The following is a 24,674-nucleotide window of genomic DNA, read 5'->3' as shown; positions in this document are numbered from 1 at the left end:
CAGTTGCATAAGATGTTCACCTATTGTATGTAAAACCTATTCTGATGGCTCTCTTTTGTTGCTTAAACTGCTTTCTTCAACCTGAGATCTGGTGATTTCCTCTGCAGTGATTCTTTTAAGGCTCCTTCAGAATGCATTTATGTAATCACCAGGTTCAAATTTGCCCTAATATCAATAATAGTGGAAATAGTAGCATTTATTAAATATTCACAAGATTATTTTCACTTAATATTTCAGTTACTTTTCACATCAACTCCACAAAGTACATAGTTACTAGCAGCCTTGCTTTAGAAACAAAAGATTGAGGCTCAGAGAGGTCACTTAGTTTGCCCAGATTTGAACAGCTAGCAAATGCAAGAGATCAAGTCAAGTCAATCCATCTTCCAAGTCTTTACCCTTTACTATATTGTCATCCCATAGAAAATTAAACTGGCCAAAGCCTGCCTGTGTAATTTCTTTATTTCATAATTAAGAAAGATAGTCCCATCTAACCCATTAGTATATGGTATAACACAATATTTAGATCTACATGTCAGGGTTACAAAGTTAAGGCAAACCTGTGGTGTGGGGGTAAACCACAGGGAATTCACATACACTAAGTTGAAATTTAGAGAGAAATGGCCAGAATGACTCAACATGGCTGGCTTTCCACATCAATGTGATTGTGCCATGTGCTATAATTTATAGTGTAAACAAGTTTTCTGCAAAAGCTAAATATATCATGCAACTCATTTAACATGCACAGAAGGAGCCATTAAATTATTTCAGTCCCATTACTCAAAATGTTCAGAAAATTCCTCTGTGTTAGAGCCAGTACAGGATTGATTCTGCAGCCAAGTACATCAACATAAATGTTGAATTCTCAGGGGAAATGTATGTCTCATACTGATACTTAGGGAAAATATATGCCCAGACATCATGGTGCCCCTTCTAAAACAATTCTAATTTTGTTAAAACAATAGGATCAAATTTTCACTCAGATTACCAGCATCTCTGTGTTTATAAAGCTTATAGACAACCATGAATGTCAATAGAATGGTGATATGTTTTAAAGTGGTTAATAATTTATGAAACATGGATGTGGAAACTGAGGCTTTTTGTGTCACTTTCTAATTTCATCTTTACCTAAATGGAAACAATTCCTTGTGAAAGCCATATGTGATGCCTTGAAACTGTTTAAATTGGAGTAATTATCAGAACAAATGGTGTCATTGGATGATATTAGTCTGTTTGTGTTCCTTCTGTCTACCCAATGAATCAACATTAATACAGATTTCTAAAAACACTTGAAACACAGTCATCTGTGATTTCATTTTTTTTTTTTGTTTTAAAGTGTATGTTCAAAAATTGATATAACCTTCCATACTTACTAAAATCTACATTTAGATTGACAACTCAGTGCTATATATTCCTTATCCAGAAAGGAAGTATCTTTCTGCACATTTGTTTTCTTTTCTTTATTATTTTTATGTAGTTTTTAAGTTTGAATCAGGAATTGATATAAATTGTATCAAGTATATTTCTGGCATCTATTGATATGATCATATGGTTTTCATCATTTTATTTGTTGATGATGTGATATATTGTATAAATAGACTTCTTGTTATTGAACTGTTTTTACACTTGTGGAATATGGTAGATTAATATTTTATGATATACAGGTCAGTTGTATTTATGTAGATTTTAATTTTCTAAATTAAAAAAATGATAAAATAATATTACTAAGATTCTCTTAGTATTAAAGTATTGATCTACTTCAGTTTCTGGCATGTAACAGGTATTTGAGGCAAAGATATAGTTTCTATCTTTCAATTTTTGCTTTAACAGGAGAATATTTTTTTTATTTTCTATGTTTCTAAATAAAATGATATATTTATGCATTTAAGATAGTTTAGGCTGAACTATCTTGAGCCAACAGTCAGAAGAAATGATAAGGACTGGTGTAATCCTATGTGGTAGGGGCTTGAAAGCAGTTATCTCAGTATTTTAAGGTGGTGCTATTATGATCTCCATTTCACCAAGGCACTCAGAGGTTCAAGGTGACCTGGTAGTAAGGGTTGGAATTTGAGCCTGACACAAATCAGGCTCTGTCCATATACTAAGTCTTTCACTGCCACACACAAGTCAATTAGTTTGGCAAATAGAAAATTTACTAGTCTTACCAATGTGTGACCTTGGATTCAAAGGGACATTGCATGACAAACTATGAGCAGCTTAGCTCAAAGCATCACAACCAGCAGAGAAAAAGGTTCATCAGCTATTGTTCTGCTTGTAGTAATGAAACTTGCAGACATGTTGTGGTGTAGGGAATCATGTCTATCATATCTGTAATGGCACCTTGTGGACCCTAAAGGTCTCCAGATAAGCCACATAGCCAGAGACTTGAACCACAGTTAATCTGAGTCTTAGCACAATAAGCACAATACCTAGTGGTCCTCCCTGCACCTAAGAGGATAGGAAGATCTTGAGATATACTTCAAGGACATTTTCCACTAGCTTTCTCATCTCTTATGGGATTTTGTCATGAGACATTTTCCCATTGCCTCCGTTCTGATGAGTTAAGAACTTTACAATTCTGACCCCTGCAGAACAGAAAGTACAGCCAATAAAACTGCTAAACTGGAGTCCAGAAATAGGCTTCTCTACCAAGGTGTATCTTGTAATTCACTGTAGTCATCTGGCTCCTTTTGTTTTGGTGTCCTCCTTTTTGGTATGTGGAAGCAAGAATTCGGAAGGTTCTTCCTTTTACTATGTAAGTATTAAACTGTCTCAGTCTCAAAGTAGTTCTCTATATCTTAACAATCAAATAAGTCAGGCCTTGGCCCTGACCTTGTCATGTGTGCATGATGGGTGGTTTCCTATGGTCACTATTGAAATACTTCATGGTATTCAGAACTACCTGTGCCACCTCTAGGATCTTCTAGAGTTGAAACATTATCACTATAGGTTATAAGATAATTCACCTCCTTCTAACCTAAAGTGTGAGAGTCACATTGATACAGCAAAAAGAGCTGAGCACTCAGATCTTGTGGGGTTTTCAGGAATAACTGAGAAACATTGCTGTCAACATTTTATTTTATTATGATTTTTTAATTTTTTTTTGGTACCAGGGGCACTCGACCACTGAGCCACATCCCCAGCCCTATTTTGTATTTTACTTAGAGACAGGGTCTCATTGAGTTGCTTAGCACCTTGCTTTTGTTGAGGCTGGCTTTGAACTCATGATCCTCTTGCCTCAGCCTCCTGAGCTGCTGGGATTACAGGCTGCTGTCAACATTTTAGAAGGACCTAAATTGTCAAGTTTGAATATTTCGCTTAAGCAATCTGAAATAAAAAGTGAATTCTTTATGTATAGCATAAAGAAAATTTTATCTGCCTTGTCAGTGAAGGTAAATAGTCCTTGACAACTTTTGTCTGGAAATGGGTTTGAGAAATAGTTTGAGGCACTCCAAACATAAAGTGCCCTGTTATCAGTGGTTGATAATCTGCAAAGCCTCAGACAGAACTAAGAATTTGTCCTTGCCCCCACTGAGTTTAATGTAAGGCCTAGTGGCTTTCAGCAGGTAGGAGTTGTAGTGCACTTCACAGCAACTTAATATTTCAGTTATTTTGAAGAGTTTCCTAAGTTGGAGATTAATGGACCAGCTCCATAAAGGAGTTCTTTACTTAATCCTTTAACAATTAGGAGCTGATGTGGAGAGATGAGTAATGAGGTACCCTCTGTGATTGTGAGGTATTTTGTAGCTAATCACAGAGGTTTCTTTTCTATAGTTAGCTATGTTTTTTTTTAAAGGTGAAGGAAAGCTGAGAAGGACAACCACAAAATGAAGCCTTTTTGGCAAGAAATTTGTCTTTCCTCATCAATTGAAAATGGAATTAATCAGGTCTATCTCCAAAGGGAAAGGTTGAGTACCAGAAATGCTTCTCCTCTGCCAGGAAGGAAAGATCCTAGTATAGGCATCTGAGGCCTATGTGAATGAGGAGACATTCAGCACAGAAAGGCAGCCTTGACTGAGGGAATGCTTTGACATTTGGAAGAACTCCTGATATAAATTCAGTGCCTTAGGAGTGGTCAAAATGACCTTGGACCTCAGGACTATCAGTGTTGAAATTCAGTTTATTCTAATTGTGATTCTAAATGTCTCTAGAATCTGGTGCTTCTATTCCCCATCTTCACTATCTGTGCCCTGTCCCAGGATGCCACTTGTTACCTAGATACTATAATGTCAGTCTAACTGGTATCCTTGCTGCCTCCTTCTTCCAGTTAATCTATATTCTTTTTTCCAGCAAAATCACACATAAATACCAGGTCCATAAATGAATGAATGAATGAATCCCTATTCTGCTACTTGGATGAATTTATATATTTCTTAGTATGACTCAAAAAGAAATTCTTTGAAAATGACTTGTACAGTCCTATTAAAGAATAGAACGTCAGCAATCAGGTTCTATGCTTAGAATTGCCTTTTAAGATAGAAGATTTTCTTTTCCTTTTTGGAATTGTCCCAACATTTTTTCAGGACTACATTCTACATTGATCCACTGGGTTATAATATTCTCTATGGAAATTCCCTTTTAAATATTCTCTCTTATGCTCTTGTGCATGCTTGCGTGCTTGCTCTCCCCTCCCCCCCACACACACACCTGAAAAATAATATAATACAACAGTGTTTGGTGTGTTTAACATTCTTGAAAGCCATCTAAAATCTACAGGCTGAAAAGGTGACAGTTTTATACAAGTAAATAGTCTTATACATCAGGACTCACACTACTAGCTTCAGTTTATGCATGCAATATAGATATAAATCCATATGTTCCACACTTGTATCTATTAAAAAAGAAGGTTACTCTTCTTTTTTCCTACTACTGCTTTTTAGGAATCATAATGAAGACTATTCAATGTTTATAGAATCTCATGTGTTTTCATTGTCATTGCACATAAGAATAAACTGAGGTTCAGAGAGGTTAAGTAACTTATGCTTCTGTTCTCTGGGTAAATCCTGTGCAGCATTCACAGTTATATCCACAAAATGAGACTTTTATAGAGGAGTTGATTTCATTCCATACTCCTGCAATCTCTGAGGTTCACCAAAGCAGCACTGCATTCATCTATCTTAATGTGGGGTTCCTTTTAAGATTTTATTTGGTATGGAAAAGGAATTTTAAGCTTAAGAATTTGAAAACCATTGGCTTAAAGAAGGAGTCAGCAAACTTTCCTTTTCTGTAAAAAAAAAAAAACTAGCCCAACTAGTACATATTTTAGATATTCATCTGTATTGCAGCTGCTCAACCTTGCCATCATACTGGAAAAGCAGCCATAACCAACACATAATGAATGGGGATGGCTGTGTTCCAATAAAACTTTATTTATAGATAATGAAATCTGATTTCTGTATAATTTGGGGGTATCATAAATATTGGGGTTTTTTTCAACCATTTAAATCTGTAAAACCTGTATGGAAATAAACACCTTTTTTGGTCTACATGCCTGTGTCAGGATGCACGAACCGATTTATTTGGACCCAGATGGTAGGCCCCATTGTGGATGGCACTTGGATGGAGGAGCCCACATGGTAGATCTTGAATTTTCATTCCTATGGAATATAGTACAGATTTTCAAACTGTTGATCACTTCCATGGCCCTCTGACTGGAATTTCCCAGGATCCCCAGGAAGGTAGTGATTGAGTAAAAACTTTTAAGTTAAAATGAAGGAAAGTTAGATGCAGCTTCTACTGAGAAAAGAAGCCCAAGGACCTTTACCTGAAGGAAACAGAATGGATGCTCTGAAAAATAACACTGACTCTTCCTAATTTTCCTACCTGCCTTAGTGCTGATAAGTGATTCAATGCTATGGATAGTACAGAGCTCTGGGTAGAAAAATATATAATTCTCTGAGTAATTCTAAACTAGTCAAGTTTCATTCCTTCTAGCTTGCTTTATGAAGAGAATGGAACTATAAATAGGCAAAAGAACCAAGTTACTGTTCTAGAAGTAGACCCACAAAAGTCTGATGACAAAGCACAAGACCCCAGGCATCCTCCATACTCTCTGTACCATGTTATTACCCAAAAGCTAGTTGTGTGATACCATGGAAGCCATCAGAAATTTACTTTGATTGCCACCAGCTGTGGGTACTGAGGATGACAATGATAATTAAAACTAGTAACCAGAAGACGACACAACACTTGCATCAGAGGCTACTGTTCTTCATTTATACTGAGAGCCAAAATCTAAGTAAACCAGCCTCTTCCCTTCTCCTGAACAATGGAGATAGCAGCACTGGTTGTAGCTCCAACACCATTCAAGATTCACTCTCCAAGTATGGACTATATAGAATAAGATTCAGACTATCAGATAGAAGGTACAGGAAAGCACAGAGTAACTCCAACTGACAGAACCATTAATGATGCTAAAGAATAGAATATTGGGGCTGGGGTTGTGGCTCAGTGGTGGAGCTCTTGCCTAGCACATGTGAGGCACTGAGTTCAATCCTTAGCACCATATAAAATAAATCAATTAAATAAAGGTATTCATTGTCCAGATACAACTAAAAAAAAAGAATAGAATATTGCCAGCAACCCATCAGACAAAGGCTTTAGGGTTGTCTGTTGTGGATGTTATATATGTCTCTGGTAGGTGGCTATGTGACAGTGATACAGTGAAGCAGGTAGCACTTGCTCTTAAGTCCACCCTGCCACAACCAAGGGCTTCATTACCATAGAACCTGTTAAAACAGTGTTTCAAACCTTCTATTTTCCCTTATTCAAAATTACCTAAGTGTTCTTCTGTGTAAATTGGCAGATTTTATGGAATAGTCTTATAATGATCAGAACTCACATGGAACCTGTCACATCATAGTGTTCTGGAATATTGCAGGGGCCAAGAGCCTTTTTTAAGCTTGAGGCATGGAGAATCTGAGAAAGAGAAGATCCAGGCATGCTGCCTCCTCAATCCTCTTATGGTTCTCATCTGCTTCAAATTTCGTTATTGGAGCTTTTATAACATTATCTCCTTGGGGCAAGAACTTGGTGTTTTGGACACAGTTTTATGGACTATTCTACTTCTTATATTGTAGTAATTATAATTCATAGTAATAACAAAAACATAGCCTTTTCACATAAAGACAACAATTGTAAACCACTAGACCCTGAATAAATATCTGAAATCAGTAAGGAGGTCTACATGTTCTGTTTTTGCCTAACTGAAAAGGTGAAGGACAGTGGTTTTGTTTTTTAGATGACACACAGAGACATACATTTATATGAGCATGCTTTTTCACATTTTGGGGTGTACAGTATGTGTTGAATTTGTCTATGGAATTATAACTTCATGAAAAGAGATTACCATTTTCTGCTGAGATGACCTTCACTGCAATGGGTGTGAATAGTGATGCTATAATAATTAAGTCCAAAATCTTTCATAATCCTACACTTTCCCTAGAGTAATGTTCAGCATTAGCCAAGGATGAAAATGCAAACAAGTACATGTATACTCAATAATAAAGCTTAATAGGTCAGGGAAGGAGCAGAACAAAATGAATGCCTAACACCTCCAGAGATAACTAGGCATTTTTGTCTTCTTAGTTACTTCCTTGATTTGTGTTTACTAGGATCTGAATATATGCATTAAATTGTCCTTTATTAACCAAATACATAGCAAGCTGTTGCATGGAAGACAGTTGGTGGTTTAATGTCTAATACTTTGTGGATTGGATACCGATTTTCAGAATTGTATGTTGGAGGACATTTCATTTACATGTTAAAACGACATAAAGTTGCTTGGAGAGTAAAATAACTGTTGAGTTCAGGCCTCTGTGCTCTGGCTTTGGATGTGCTCATGCTATCTGAGGGGAGTAACCTATAAATCAGGCCTTGAGATTCCATTAGATATTTCCTGAGTCATCATGGCTTACCTTCAGATTACTCAGCAAATTAAAATGAGGAGCAAAGGTGCACTAAGATTTCCCCTTGTCATTATTCATTAATAGTATTAATGATGTCCATTATTTTTCAAACTAAGATATCTTTCCAAACTACTAATAGTCTGCATTAATTTTGTCCTTTCATAAAGCATTTTCACATGCATTAGTTCTTGCTGTACTCACCTCTGCCCTCCCATTGAACAGATAAAGCTCAGAACTGATAAATAATTTGTCCAAGAAATCAGAGCTTATGGTTAGCCTGCCATTACTCCACATTAATGTGGTTTGTTGGGAAACAAATAATATGGGTTTTGTTGCTGTTGCTGTTGTTTCCATTTGATATGCAATCCTAAAAGTTGAAACCTCTAAGAGAACATTTGGCAATCTTTAGTTCTGGCTCAAGATGATCTAGGTTCTATGTTTGCCTCCATGATTTCTAGCTGTGCAGTCATGAGCAAGTTCTGTATCCCCTCCAAGTCTCAGAGTCTCCATTTGGAAAGTGAGGATAGGGTCAGTGCCAGAACTAAATTCTGTACTGTGCTGCTGATCAAATACTTAACACTTTCTCTCATTCAGAAAATGGATCCACTAAATGCAGGAATCATTTATCAATTATTTCACTGAACACTTAGATATAAATAAGAAGACATTCCCCACATGTAATGAGATACACACACACACACACACAGTAAAGCCTTTTATAATGACAAGCACAGGAAGTTTATGTTTTCGTTCTATAGCTTATAAGAATGATACTCCTCATTTTCTACAACGTGTTGTAAAGGACTATTTGTTCAGAGTCATAAGTCTGCAATTTCAAAAGAAATACCAAGATACATTTTTTTCTCCTTCTCTAAGATCTTCAAAACATCCATTAGTCTCTTGAAGGACAGTCATAAATCCTGAAAATTTAGTTTATCTGAAACCAACTCTAACAGTTGTCCTTCCCACCAATCATCCTTTACATCAGTCTTTAGTTTTCGGACCTTAGTGAACACATCCTGGTGTTCTGTGGCTCAGCCTGAAAGTGAGGGAGCTGTGATTTCTTTGGAGGATTATTGGATGTTCACTCTGACCTGAATCTTTTTCTAACACTTGAACTTGAACTTTAAATAACATTTATTTATTTATCAAATTAGAAGCTACATTTCCCCTTCTAGTTTCCCTTTCCTGGATAAAGTACACAGATACAAATCAAGAAATGGGAATTTTAGGACTAGCTGTAGCACTAACTGTGTGATCTTGAGCAAAAGCTGTTCATCACTCTAAAACTTTCTTCCTTGTCTACAAAATGTCTATCATTTGTGGAAAGATGCTGTAAAGAAGACAAAGTTGAATACATTGTGCCCAAAACCCACATGGGAATAAGAGACTGATGGGGGAGAGAGACACAATAGGAAACAGTGCTGTGACCCAGCTAGAGATGGGGATTATCAGATTCAAAAGCTTTTGTGCAGGAAGTAGAAACTGATTGAGCTATGTGTGTGGTGGTGGGGTAAGTGAATAGGATTTCCAGAGTTGAGGAATCGAATTCTAGCTTTGGATCTGAGCTGAAGGCTGAGCCTAGAAGTAAGAAAAAGCAGAGCATGCTTGGGAATTGGGAATTAATCCAGAAAAGTTTGAGGAGATCCTTACTTGAAGCCCGTCATGAGGTCTAAAGTTATATTTTATAAATTTAAATACAAACACCAATAGGTCTGAAAACCTGTATACTTGAAATTTTAAGATAATAAGCTGGAACTCAAACTTGGAGATAGTGGGGATGCATGGCACTGAAATTGATACCCCTGTCAAAACAAAAGGCTTTTCATGCCCAGTAAACAATTTTGAAAGTGCTAGTTCATCACGAAAATCCAGATCACTCATATTTTTCAGGTACCTTGCTTTAGGAGAGAAAGATTTCTTACCCACATTATGGACTTACACCTCTTGGATCAAATTTTACAGGAAGAGACAAGTCATATATCAAAAGGTTAATGACTAGCCATTTCTCTCCCAGCTCCTTTGTGGCCACTGAGCTGCCCAGCAGCAGAGAGCACTGAAAAGCAGTGCAAGTTCACTAGTCCTTTCGCCTCTGTCATCCAGAGAGCCCCAGCAAGCTTCATGCTTCAAGAATAGTGACATGGTAACAGCCAATAGAGCTTGGGACTGTTACCCTGTCACTATTCTTGCCTGGGAGACTCAGAGCCCTTTATCCTATAAGAGATCCAATGCCATGCCCTGCTTACATATACAGTGATTGATTAGTACATTTATTGCACTTTTAGTAGTCAAATATATGGACTCCAGTCATCTCTGAAGATGCTGAAATTGTCTTTTCCCCCTTGATTTAGGGGAAGGTAGAGAGGGAAGATGTATGCAGAGTATGACATAAATATAAGAGCTCAAACATCTAATTAGCTGAAAAAATCTTGGTTTCCTCTATACCTTTGACAGAATTGCAGCTGTCAGAATGTAGCTCCAATATTTTATCCTCATTGCAAGATGTATCTGAGGATTATTTAGAAAAGATACTTTCTAATGTGAACACTACTCTGATTTCTTTGCAGGATGCTTGAGGATGACCTGAAGCTGAGCAGTGATGAAGATGACCTTGAGCCTGTGAAGACCTTGACTACTCAGTGCACAGCCACTGAACTCTACCAGGTAGGAGGAGCTTACGGCTTGGTTTTGGGCCTGAGGGTAGGTAGCAAATGGAACTGGTTACATGAAAGCTACAGTAGGAGACACAAAGAATTTTAAAATTGCTTTCACCCCCTCTCATCTCTCTCTACTTTCCACATACAAACACTGATCTTCAATAAGCAATAGAGATTGTCTTGTCCCTCTCTCGAACTACTTATTGTCTTGGGTAAGATATATCTTAGTTTTGTGACTCCACTGTGAGTCTTGGAGCTCATGCTCATTAATTTAGGTACTGCTTCATTCACCTCTCTCAGATGCACCACCTCAGAATGCAGCTGTGAATTAATACCCCACACTTGCAGCTTACATGAACTTTCAGGCAAAGGCATTTGGCAAAAACTTGCTGCTGCCCTTATCTTTTTCCATTCTGCATTATAAGTATTTCCAGCACGTTCCCACCAAATGAGATGGCAGGATAGTGAGTTTTCAGAATTTTCAAAAAGACTGGACTTCTTGATTTGAAAAGGCCAAGTAACATCTGTGGCTCATCAGAACAGTGATGTTATGTGATATCAATGGTGCCTATACATTTTTTGTGAGCAAGATCTGTCATGAACATGGGGTCCTTCTGGTGTGCTTATATACACAAATAAAGAATAAAAGAGGATTGATTGAATTTTGATAGTTAGAAAATTTCATTTTGAAGGTAGTTTGGTGCTTTGTCAAGAACAAGCACAGGGTAAATGCAGACTACACTGTGCTGGTCTAAGCCAATTTCACATGTGTTTCCTAGCAATGTGTTTGTTGCACATTGAATGCAGACAGCCCCCCCCCCCCACCTTTTTGAGTTGTGCACTTCAAAGCAAATGTAAAATGCACACTTAATTTCTAATGTCCATTATTTCTTCTTTCTGCATTTAAAACACCACTTCATATTTGTAAATAAAGCAAAAACAAAACAAAAATTCTAGATCATTGATTTTAACAGATGCAATGTTATTTTCCAATAAAAATGCTTAAAGCAGAATTTGACAATAAGTGAAAGTAGGTTTTGCACAAATTGATTTCCTTTCCATGTGATTATATAAATACAATATAATTTTTACTCATAGAGTTATCTTCTTAAGAGGTGGCATCAAACCTTCAGTCTGAATCATCTGGGTTTTCAATCCTATGCTGATGTTTTATAACCACTGAAAGCCTCAGATATCAGGGTTGAGTTGGAAACTTTGCATGATATGCTGAACTCATACCAGCCATGTTGTCCTTAGTAAGGCTTGGATTCTCACAATTAGATTGGGAGGTTGAACTGGAGGACCCATTGGAAGCAAAAGTACAACCTATTCCGCCAACTAAGTCCAGAAAGCAAGAAATGGGCATAAGACTATAATCATCTACCTGGAAAGGAGCCTGTATCCTGCAAGCTTGAATGAAAAAGTTCTCTCCTGTCCTGTGAATGCCTATAATCATGGGGAATGAGAAATGCAGTTATTAAGAGCATGTTTTTGACTAGAGAAGCCTGGGATTAAGTTCCAACTGCCACATACAAAGTGTATCACATTAAACAAATTGCCTAATATTTCTAATTCTCAGATCTCTCGCCAATAAACTGGGATGAAACATTCTTGTCTAACTCATAGAGTAAGGATCAAATGAAGATAGTATATTAGAAAGTGCCTTGAAAACTAAAAACACTATACAATGTTTATTGTTAACTGGAAGCCCCCTCCTTTGGATCCATAGGAAAATAGATATTCCTCTTCCATTTCATCTAGGTGTCCCTAAGGATTTGCTAAGAACCATATTGAATATCCTTACTGGCCTCCAAAGCATCCACTATATGTGAAATACCTTAACTACCCTCTGAGTACTGATAACTTTTAAACCAGAGTCCTCAGGAAGAAAGACCAGGTTTTCAATGATGCTGTATCAAGTCCTCCAGGAAATAACATATCTCTAAAAGTTTTTCTTCATAGAATTGATATAGGTGGAGAACTGAGTCATGTATTTTGATTGCAGCTCTTATTTTTTCTTTATGAGCTCCTGCCCTTCCCTGGAGAAAGTCTTAAGTGTTCTGCTGTGATGCTGTACTCACCTTGGTTCTTTCTCAGGAGCTAGTCCTGAACAAGATAGAAATAACCACTTGAAGTTGACATTGGACATTACAAATTTCCAGAACATTGTTGAAATATGGCATAGAGCTTTGTACTTGGTGTCTTTATAAACATACATGATGTGATATGTTCTTTAAAAAAGAAGTTGAATGTCATTGACATGGCTGGGACCTGGGGATTGCATCATGTCCATTACCCAGCTGATTTTGCATTTTTATTTCTCATCTGCTGTGGTTGGCATCATAGACAGAAATACATGCCTGGCCTTCCCCATGCAACACTTATTGAATTGCCATTTCCAAGCCAGTCATCCAGGGAAGGCTGGGATGCTGTGATGAGTCCACTGAGGTTTGGCAAGGGAGTGGCCCAATTCAAGAGGACAGGCTTCTTGAGAGTGGGGATGTGTTGTGCTCTCTGCTTACCCCGGCTCATGCCACAGTACCTGCAGTTTTCCTTTTAGTCCAATTTTTCTTATGGTTCTTGAAACTAAAAGAACCCCTGAAAATGAGGAGTTAAACCTGGAATCAATTTTCATTTACAGCTGAGAAGCAGTTATTGATGCTGTGCTTGCAGTTCAATAAAAGATCTAAAGATATAGACCTTGTGCTTCTCTTTCAATATAAGCAGCCTAATCAGTCTCAAATGTTTTTTTAACAAAGAAATTGTATTGACAGGTTTATTAAAATCGCTGTCTTTAAAGTTTTAAGCTATCCAAAATTTGACCTATCCCAAAGGTTTCTTGAATATGTAATGGCTAAACTCCAAAACTCCTTCCAGCACATATTTATAGAATCAGGTAAACATCTGCTTACTGTTTCATTGGATGATATCAGGATGTTAGATTTATAATACTCTAAGCAGGTAGTCTGATATCCCCTGGTGGCAGGCTGGCCTCTGATGCCTGGGTTCCAAAGCACAGTTATATCTGACTATGGCTCACTCATGGCCTACTAATCTTAGATTGGCATGAGAAACAATAGACTTTAAATACATAAAGGTCATTAAAGATACAGGTGTTTCTAGAAACTGCCTTTAGGACACTTTAATATTACTAGCATCTTCTTATTTATATAAATTAGACTGAAATCTTAGATGACTTCATTTAGCTGTTAGAAGTTCAGAAATGTTTAATATGATTAGACATGTTCAATTAGTGACCAGGCTCATCCATAGGACTCTAGATAAAGCTTAAATTCATATGCAGTACTTTAAGAAGAGAGCTGTAGAATTCCAAATTTCTTTGGATATACAGGCATTCTAATGTCTGTGTCTGGGTACATTATGGTAAGTAGCTCCAGTGTCCCCACATCTATTTAACTGCCTAAGGATTGCCCTCATTCACTTTGAAATGTGCACTTCATTCAAAGCAGGTTACTTGAGGTTGTGGGGACTTTTCAACTAGTTGCTAGTGGCAGAAACATACCTCAAGCATATTCCATTTACAGAAAATAATTCTTAACTTTTCCTCTCCACTCCATTAGATTATTTCATTTTTGTCTGTATATATCTCCTTTATACACACACAAAAAATTGCTTTTAATACAGATTCTTGATTTTGGTTTTATATTTGAATGAATTTTGTTTGCTTTTGTTGTTGGGCCAGCTTCAAATAGCTAGATTTCATTTGATAATTGTAAATGAAATGAATTACATAAAAGCTGAAAACTTGAACATTTTGGCAGCTTTGGGATGTGTTCCTGATACATATAATGCCTATTAAACTTCCAAAACATTTTCCAAGTTAAATTGGAAACCCGTTTTATGTTGAAAGTTTGCTAATGAAAAAGATGCAATAAATTTTACTCCTGCTATCAGTTGTGTCTTTTGGAGTTGACACGCTGTAGTGAATACATTAGTTGTGACAACAGATACTCTTCCCTGCTGTAATCGGTCCTATTTTGTAGCCACAGTTCTCCCTCATCATGCTGACCAAGTTGTTACTTCCCCAAGGTTTTGCCACATTTCCATTTACTTTGTTATCAGCGGAAAGGCTGGGGAAGGCCTCTTCAGTAATGACATCAATACAACACACACAGCAAGAGAGGTCAGCCTGTCAGATCTAGAGAAATGGCAGATGGATTAGGATGAAACTGGGTGCAAAATAACTTTGATAGAGTCTTTTAATGTAAACAGTTTATCTATCATTGTCTTTCATTGAAATCCCCCACAAAATGATAAAGTTTGGACTATTAAGGTTGCAGAATGTAACTGAATAAAGTCTGTATATTGTCACATTCAAACTATACAGCAATTAAAGAATGAGAGTACATTTTAATTTATTCATTAAAGACAGGAAAGTAAATAGGATAACATATAAGGTTAATAGAAAAACATTGGCCTTTATATTCCCAAGATTGTGTTTCCCATTTGACTATATTAGCATAGAGACTAGATTAATAAGAAACTGCTTAGGGCTTGTATGATGTGATTTTTAATATGCTTGTAGCAAGTCTGTGTCTGTTTAGAAACCCACATGCTGAATTTTTTCATTGTAATTAGGTCTTCAGCTTTTAGTACCAAATATTTTGACTTGTAATCTCCATATAATACAATGCCTTAAGCATATAGAGATGCATAGAAGTACAGTGTTTTTACATGCTGTGCTTGTCACATGGTCAGTGATGACCAAATACTGGCTAATGTCCACTACACTTTATGAATTATCCATCCATGAGCATTTTGATTGCAAAACAAATGGCTCTTCTGCTTAGCTTAGCACTTTTCTCATAATAGATATAAATCAGACACCAGTGAGGGTGCACTGCTTGCCCCAGATCCAAACAGAAACAAAAATGGGAATGATCTTTTATGTCTGAATAGATAACCCTCATATAGGACAGATGGACACAGCCTTTTCATCCACAAAAAGCATGTAACATATATCTGGCCCCATAAAGATGGTCCCAGTAGGAATAGCAGCCACCTCTGGGAAACTGGGGATCAATAAGAACAGATTTGAATTGAAGTGCCAGAAGGAAGAGGCATCACCATGTTGCCCTTGTCACTGCCTCTAGGCTAGAGGGAGTAGCTAAATAGCACTGGTCCTTTCTCTGCTATCACACCATTCCCAGTTTGATCCAATAGTATGTTATTTTTCTTAGATCACTTCATCTCCTCAATTTGAGTTTCAATGAATTGTTGGAGATATTAGGTTTCATCTTGGAGTCATTAGTAAGTAAGCTTTGGGAAATGCTTCATTGTGTGTAAGTTCCCAAACTTTGAATTTAATCAGAGTTGTAGAATATTTCTACAAAAATATGAACATCTCTAAAAAAGCTGTGTAACAAAACAATTTTCCAAATTACAAAAATGTAATATTTAGAAATCAATATGCTGGCCTTGAAAAATTTGTTGAAGCTTTAGTTTTGGGGTCAAGCATGCTTCACTTTGCCCTCCATGTATCTCCCATCCACTACCAAAACCCCCAGGCAGACTGTAAACACCAAAGACTTTGTCCTGAATGGAAACACAATTTATCTTATTCATAAGCAGTCATATTTACTTTTCTATTTATATATCAAGAGCAAAGAGCATAAATATTGTAGGTACACAGAAGAGTTGTCCAAATTAGAGATTAGCTGCCAATTCAAGATTGACCACTCAGAATATAGGTGGATGAACAGATTTAAAAATCAGAACTTTCCATTGTACATGGGACCACATAATCCATATTTCATACAGCATTTGCTCCCATGGAATTTTTGGACTGCTCAAATCATTGAGTATGTATTATATGCTATGAATACTCTATTTTTTTCTGGTTACATATGGTTGGGAGAGAGCCTCTATTAGGTATTTATTGTCTTCTACCAAAAGACACATGTCATTTTGTGAGTTGTGCACTCTTAACATCAAGGGCAAGAGGGCTCAGATTGGTTGGGGAAAAGAAAATTGAATTTTCAAATCCACAAACCCCAGGGGAGCAGTGACCAAGTGCCACTTATATTGGCCCCTCTGATGGGGAAAATAAACACCTTAAGCCCATACCAAGATGTTCTACCTAGTGTCTCTGTATTTACTCTACTTAGAGTATGATGATTAGTGTCGACAGATGACTTTTATGGGTGAAACATGCTTCTTCACCAAAGACAGCACATTTTTCATTTATTTACAATAAACTAAAACTTTACTTATAAAGGAAATCACCACTTGACAAATGAATCTTGCTAAAAGGGTTTTCTATTCAGCACAATAGACAGTGTGAAAGGAGCAAGGCTTTTTGGAATGTGTATACTTCTGAATTCTGTTGTCACATCATCTTTGGGCAAGACACTGGAAAACTGGCTCCCATATTAGCAAAATATATATGTAAAGATAAGTGGAATGTAGTATGCAGTAGCTGTTCAATTGGATGTGGTAGAGCCATGAACAGCAGGGTGAGTGAGGTTGATATGTAAAGTTAATAAGCAATGGGAAGCTAGGAAGGATTTTTTTTTTTTTGCAGTGTTGTGAGTTGAACCCAAGGATTGTACATGCTAGGCAAGTGAATTGTTGGAGATATTAGGTTTCTACCACTGAGCTACCTTTTAAGTGCCCAGATTCTGAGAATGAGAGTGATTTGATCAAAGTGGAGCCTCAGAAAAATTCATCTTGTAGCAGAAAATAAAATGGGGTAAGGATAGAGAGACAATGGAGCAACACATAGGCACTGGCCACAGTCTTTATGAGAGGGAGTAAGGACTAAGCTAGGCAGTAGTTTCAGGAAGAGTCAGAAAGGAAACATAACTTCTGCCAGCAATTGAATGGGGGATTTGCCCTGGCAATGCCAACCCAGACTCTTCTTTGTGGTGTGAACTAGAGCTTCATGTTCAGTGGCAGATCCAGTTGCACATGGGCCTACAACTCAGCAGTTCCACTGGAGACCTCTCTTTCCTTCTATATGGAATATAGGTTTCTCCATGATACTCTATCATACTGGAGTGCAATGTTCAGGACTCTCAGGCTTCCCAATCATACATGATTGATTTATACAGTAAATGTTTATTAAGTGACTATTAGGTTCAAGACACAGTTCACTCTACCTGGAACAAATATTCTTTATTCTCTGCTGTCAAAATTCTGTTTCTGCCTCCTATGTCTAACACAGGCCAATTTAATTGATCTATAGAAAAAGTAATCAAATTAATGTGGAAAACCTAGTGTCTAAGGATTGGGACACATTTATGATTCCTAGTGGTTCAAGGTTCAAATATAGGATGTTTCCTTGTACCCTTCCAGGGGCCCATCCAGAGGGCTAAAAATATAGTAGTAGGTGGTATTTCCCTAGAGATTGCAGTCCCTTTATGTAAAATCAGAAATGTAGCAGGCATCCAGGTGTTGCAATATGTTGAATCACATTTTCTCCTCTTAAATCTTCCATCCTGGCTGTGTATGCTTGTGACTAGCTGAAACATCAGCCTATGGGTACAATGTCTATTCTTGTTTTCCTCATTCCAGTAAAATCTATTTAAATGCTGTAATTAAGCAATTCATTTTTATATTTGGGAAAGTACTCTCAGTATATGTCTCTTTAATTGATTTAACCAATTCTGTTGGTATTGATTTTAGACCATCTGAATACCCTAATGATGAGTTCATTTGTTAATAGAGGAGTTTCTTTTCTGAACTTAGGCAATCAATACCATTTACCAATACATGACACTAGGTTATGGTTCAGCTGTGTCTTACAGCACAATCATGTGAAAAGTTTTTTAAAAAGGAACAGTAAAACAAACACAAAACCCATGCAATGAATTGTTCTTATGTTTTAGTTCCATGCTGTTTAACATCTACTTATTTGAAATTATCTCGACTACTGACATTTTCCTTTTTACTAGGAAACATATTGTGGAGACTCAACTTAGATGTATCTGCTAGCAGAATGCCAGGGAAAAGCACATAATGCCATATAGGGCAATACTAATAAAATCACATTTTAGGCTTGACTGACAGCATTATTATTGATTATAGAAAAAAAGCAGTTCCTGAATACATAGCCTTGTAAAATGAGTCTACTGCTACAATATCTCTAGGCCACCCGAGTGCTTGCTTTGACAGGCTCAATGTACAGGAAACATATCGCATTGAGTTTGTTTTCTGTAAATCTCAAGAGGAAAGTAATGTCATAAGTCAGGATATAACTATTCAGAGCTTGCGTCTGAAAAGCAAAAAGATTCTATAAAGTTTCTATAAATGTAGTACACAAGTTTAGTTGACCAGATAGCAATTAACGATATCTGATCATTGGATCAGAATTACCTTGTCATAAAATTTTAAAGAAGTTTGGTTATTATATAGTAGATGACTAGTAAGTTTTCTAAATACTTTATAAGTAGCATTTTATCTCTACAATGTAAGATGTCTTGTATTCTGCAGTAGATAGGAATCAATAAACAACCATGTAATTTCCTTCCTGCTATTTATTTATTTATTTATTTAGGTGATAGCTCTATATGATATACTTTTTTTATAATTTAATATAGTTCCTAATCACTTTAGCTTCAGTGTAGCACAAGGATTTTTTTATATAAAAGGAAAAACAGTTTCTTCTTTGAGGAAGATAGTTGTAATGAGTGAGTGACTATAAGCCTGGCCTGAGCCACATCACCTCTCCTGAGGAAATAAATTTGCTTAGCAGCATACCCTAAACAGTACTATGTTGGTAATGAGAGGAATCAGTTTATAAACACTTTTTAGAATCAGGAAAGTGCCTTCTCCATAGCATATAATTTCTCAAGATGCCATGTCATGGAAGTGGCTTACCTTGAATAATCACCTCAGGGCTTCCTCATCCATGTAGTCAAACGTTAGTGAAAAAGAAAAGAACCCACTTTCCACCATGGAGTGAAGTGTAGAAGGAGGAACTGCTAAAGGAAGGATCACATGGAAATTTGGGATTAATCATCCTAAATTTCCTTGGGGAAGGAGGGAGGGAGGGTAGGAGAGAGAGAGGAAAAGTGAGAAGGAAAGGGAGAGTGGCTGACTGATTTGTGTATATGGACATGTGTTTTTGCCCCACATCCCTACCTCAGGTGTCCTGACCTCTTTACTACCCCTTTCAAGAAGATGCATGGAACAAACCTTGTGTGATGGTACAGGGCCTTTTCTTGCTGGTCTACAGGCTTGACAGTAGAATTTCAATCCATCAATATCTTCCATGAGTGCTATTTTCTAGACAGAGGCATTATGTTCAACCCAGAATTACTCTTGATATGGTGAGAAGAGCTTAGTGACTCCCATAATACTCACTGGAATAACTGCATAGGTCTGATACTGAAATTCGGCCACTACTCAGTAAGCCCATAGACAACATGACTATACACCAACACCAATATGGGAAGCAGTCACAATCAAATAGCACTGCATTTATGTAGCATACTACAGTTTCCAGAGCATGGCCATCAGTGTTCACTATTCACAATTACCCTTGATGTAGAAAGGACAGGACTAATTCTTTTCATTTTTAAAATAAGGAAACTGAGGGTCAGAAGTATTAGTGCCTTATCAATACTGTGAGTAGCAAACCTGAGACTAGAACCCAAGATTTAATCATTTCCAGCTGGTCCTCATCCACTATAGCCTGCTGATGCCCATCCACATTACATCAAAGTATATTCCTTAACATTTTAATTTATTTCCTTAGAGCTCAATGGTGACCCACATAGGGCAATACTATATTAGGGAAAGAAGTATCATATTAGGGAAACATGGCACAAAATAAGGAAAATGTAAGTTTTAAATGACATATATACATTATAAAATTAAAGCAGCATAACTGTTAACTATCTAGTCTCCATTTTCCAATCAATTTAAATTACTTTAATGTATGTTTTTAAACTCAAATTTAGCTGTACTCCAATGTGTAATGCCGATAATGCTTTGGGAATTGTACCATGTCATTTCCTTTTAATTTGCCTCTTTTTGCATCATGTCTCTCATCTTGGTACATGAACCTAGAATTTAGGATTATCTTCACATGTCCACTTATTTCAAAAGAGGAATTTTTCCTCTTGTCTGTTTTGTAGAATAATTTGTGTTTGCCTTAAAGGCACAAATCAGTTGCACCCCAAAAATTCACTTAAAAATTTTTCTTCAGAGTCTCTTAATGTAATAATTCCTTGCAGCATGCCTAAAATAACATCAAATTATAGTGAAAGTGAAGAACATAAATTGTGATCTGTGTCTCATCTGGCAGAAACTCTCTGCCACCATCTAGTTTAGAAATTCAAGGTGATGAGCAAACAGGAGGACCTGAGTACATCTGACTACACTATAGCTGTGGGGATGTCAGAATGATCCTGAGTTAATTTTCAAAGAAGAAAATCTCTCAGCATAGACATTTTCAATCAATAGCCAAGCAACCCAGAAAAGATTAATTTGAATGAAGTTATTTTCCTATGATGGCTGTATAAAAAGACATGTGTTTCAAAGAAACTGGCCTCAAACAAGACAATGTTCCTCCTTATCAGAGAAAAATAACTGGGTCTAATTGACAGTTCTAAAACATAGAGCAAAGAGGACATTTTCAAAAGCATGTCTTGGAATCAAAGCTAGGTTATGCAATGTCACTTTGATTTCTCCCTCCCCATCTTCTGCCAGTGGCATGTTCATCCTGTCACATCCAGCATGCTTTAAGAGGAAACTACTTGAACACAGCACCCATTACTTTAGGATAACCTAAGTCTTCAAAAACAGATTTGTTTGGATTTTAAAGGATCAAAAACAGTGGATTCATGCAATTCCACAGTGTTCACAGTGACATGCCTTTAACCCACTACCATATTATTTATTCCAAACCAGACAGTTCTCAGTGGTTTAAAAAAGAAAGAAAGAAAGATGTAAGTGTGTGTTCCTGTGCATATTGAGAACCACTACTCTAGGAAAAAGTGATGGCTAGCATTCACTTTTTCACAGCATTTGCCTCTTCCTTTTTTTATCTGATGGACAGTATTAGCATCTACTACATGGACTACACAGGAACAGGATTTGATAGCCTAGATATCTGTGAGAGGTGATTTGGGCCAGCCAGACACTTATTTCTTGTTTTCTAATTTTCATCTGTTACCTCATCCCCTACCTATCTTCTAATTCTAGCACAAGCCAAAATTTAAACTCAGGCACAGTGGAGACAAATGGTTTTTTGCCTACCAAGCTAAAGAAAGTGCCCAAACATTAATGGGTATTCATCTAGCAACAGAATGTGAGACTTACTACATGAGAAGGATTTGAATTTCTAATACTAACATATAAACTTAAGAAGTGTTTCAGGTTTTTTTGTCTGTTTTGAATTGCTATTGAGTGCATTGAGTTGATATGCACAGAGGCATTCAGTATGCTAAATTTCACTGGTTACTCAGAATGTCAAGTCCAGTTTTAAATGCATTATATCTATATAGATATATAGAGAGTTGTCTTTTAAAGTGGTTGTATCTGCATTCTATCAGTATTCTCTTCTTCCTTAGCCCTTCCTCACTTCCAAGATTCACAATTATAAAGGTCCTCTAATGGGTATTTTTTTAAAGGGTCTGAACAGCCATGAGGTTGTCAAATTGCTTCTCCAATTCTCTTCATATTAAATGTTCTTTCTATAGCTTGAAAAAGTCTAAGAGAGTACAAGTTTGGTTCTGATTACATAATTAGGCTACAGAAATATGAAAAAATCATCACTAAAACCCTCCAGGTGTTTAAACAGTTTGATAGACTGTAGCCATTCTGCCATCAGTGCCCCCAGCTGTGTTGCTTAGCAACATTTTAATTCCAGAAGAATCGAAGAAGATGAAATCCCTGTGGAGAGGGAAACAGAAATAAGAGGGCTGTTGACAGATGATCTGAGTTGTTTCTTCTAATATACTGTGAAGATCACTAGCTCTTTTCATGAATGATAAATGGACTGTACACAGATCAATGGGTTCAGCAATAAACTGGAACCAGGCTCCATGTCTAAGGTGACGCAGGCCGAGAGACCCAGAGATTTCCTCATTTTGAGATTTGGTGTGTGTTTTCTTAAAGGTTCCATGGGAGGAAATTGATCTCAGTATTTGGTCACTCCTTGCCCTTTTGTGGTGTCTGCTAATAAAAGTGATTTTGGAAATGGACACTTGGGCAGGTGTGGCTAGTTGTCAATAGTAAAGCCAGGGTGAATGGTTCCCTCCCACACAGATCTAAAAGTCCTGGGGTATGCCTGTAACCACACCTCTACACCTCTCTCCCCATACTGCCATTAGAACCCAATCAGGCCGTCATCTCACATGGGGTAAGATTAAAGTGCAAGGTGTGCAGGGAAGGACCTAGTTGTGCACCCAAGAGCCCACTCACATGGCCCCAGGTGAACTTTGCAAGCAGACCTGACAGAGCCTGCCTGTGTTTGAAAGCTGCACTTGGACAGGTAAACACATTCCCTGGGAGAAGAAAATTGCTTTTTGTGTCTCCAGTCTGCTTATCTACAGCAGCCTGCTTCGGCTAGCTCCTTATGTTTCTGAAGAGCATTTTATGTTGCTTATTGTTCTGCATACTAGTCCAAAGATTATGACCACTAATGTTGTCTAATTGCATTTTTTTTCTGTCTACAGGCTGTTGAAAAGGCAAAACCTAAGAATAATCCTGTAAAGTAAGTTATTATTTTTATTGGTTAGAAATGTTAATTTTAATGGACTCCATACATGTGAAAAAATAAGGTCATAAAACAGACCATGGATTTTGAGTTAATCTCTATTCATGACAATTTAAACACAAAAACAAAACAAGCAAAAAAAAAAAAAAAACCTCCAATAAACAGGCAACAGTTTATATTTTTCCTTGTGTCCCTGATGAGGAAATGCCCCAAGTTGTACAGAGTTTACATAAATTAATATGTGTCTTCCATGAGTAGCTGCCAAATACTATTATAATCATATTCAGTGCATACTACTTCAAGCCTTTGGGTTTTGCACATGCTAAAAAGATTACATTTTTAATTGCAAACCTTGGACCTATGACAGAGATGTAAATGGCTGAAAGTGTGCCAAGTGATCCCCAGCCACATAGGGAGGGTTGGCACCTTGGAATCAAGGCCTCAATATTCTGTTAATGAAAAGCTCATAGAAATACATTTAACTAAGGTTGGTTTGTAGCTAATAAGAAATACATTTAAATAAGGTTGGTTTGTAGCACTTTATGGGGTACCCTTAAATTATAAACAAGCCACACAGCACTCTTTTCAAAATATATTACATCTTATACATCCTATCTCTTCCAGAAGGGAGACTTTCAAATTAAGCAGGATTGATCAGAGTTGTATGGCACATACAGGTCCTGTCAGCCATGAGACCAAGGAAAGACTTTCTCTAGGTTGTTATAGGTCTAATACTATCACATGTCTAGGAAGTATGTGTTAATTGATGTCAGCCAACTTCCATTAAAGCTGATATCAAATACAGAAATGGGAGTAATTGATTTTTAATAGTTTTTCAAAGAATGTATCAGCTAATTCCAAGGATAAGAAGGCTGTGTGTTGTGTAAAAGAATTAACTTTCCAGAGCATGAGGGTAGTATTTAGCATACCACTATATCCAAGTCCTACTACATTTTTCCAAAAGGTATTGTGAAGTTAGTTTTTAAGTTTTTAAGTTTCATTTTTCTTATATCACAGTATATTCTCTTGTCAGGCTCTGTTGCCTCTGAAAGGGTTTCTGCAGTCTGGAGATGTGTTATGTTGTAATGGTCCTGTGCAAATATTTTTTAGAATATGAGTTTTCATCTAGTTGTTTGATTGGGACTGAAATCTTCTCTGCAGCCTGATTTCTTTTCTCTCTGTATGCCCTAAAGGCTGCTCCATTGTGAGCCTGTGGCTGGAGAACTCCATGGATTAGGGGATGGTACTAATGAGGCCAAGGCCAGTTCTTTAGTCCCTGAGTGGGCCATTAGTAATCCTCTTTCCCACAGTTGATTGCACCCCTCCCTTTAGTCTGCCTGTTTGTAGATGTGTGCCCCAGGTCACAAGGTATAGGGCAAGGTCTGGAAGAGTGTCAATCTGACCCTCAATAAGACAAACATCTCC

General features: G+C 37.1%; 1 protein-coding gene across 4 annotated transcripts in view; it reads left to right on the top strand.

Moving 5' to 3' along the window:
• Aff2 (ALF transcription elongation factor 2) overlaps positions 1-24,674 on the top strand; it is a 465,019-nt gene that overhangs the window by 357,011 nt on the left and 83,334 nt on the right. For all 4 annotated transcript variants that reach the window (XM_015498021.2, XM_015498023.2, XM_015498020.2 and 1 more), the window contains 2 exons: positions 10,472-10,568; positions 23,209-23,246. In XM_015498021.2, coding sequence (XP_015353507.1) covers positions 10,472-10,568; positions 23,209-23,246 — 135 coding nt within the window. The remainder of the gene's footprint in view (positions 1-10,471; positions 10,569-23,208; positions 23,247-24,674) is intronic.

Source organism: Marmota marmota, unplaced genomic scaffold, assembly GCF_001458135.2.
Source record: "Marmota marmota marmota unplaced genomic scaffold, marMar, whole genome shotgun sequence".
NCBI lineage: Eukaryota > Metazoa > Chordata > Mammalia > Rodentia > Sciuridae > Marmota > Marmota marmota.
Note: the sequence above shows the minus strand (reverse complement) of the source record. Positions and strands in the feature narration are given on the sequence as shown.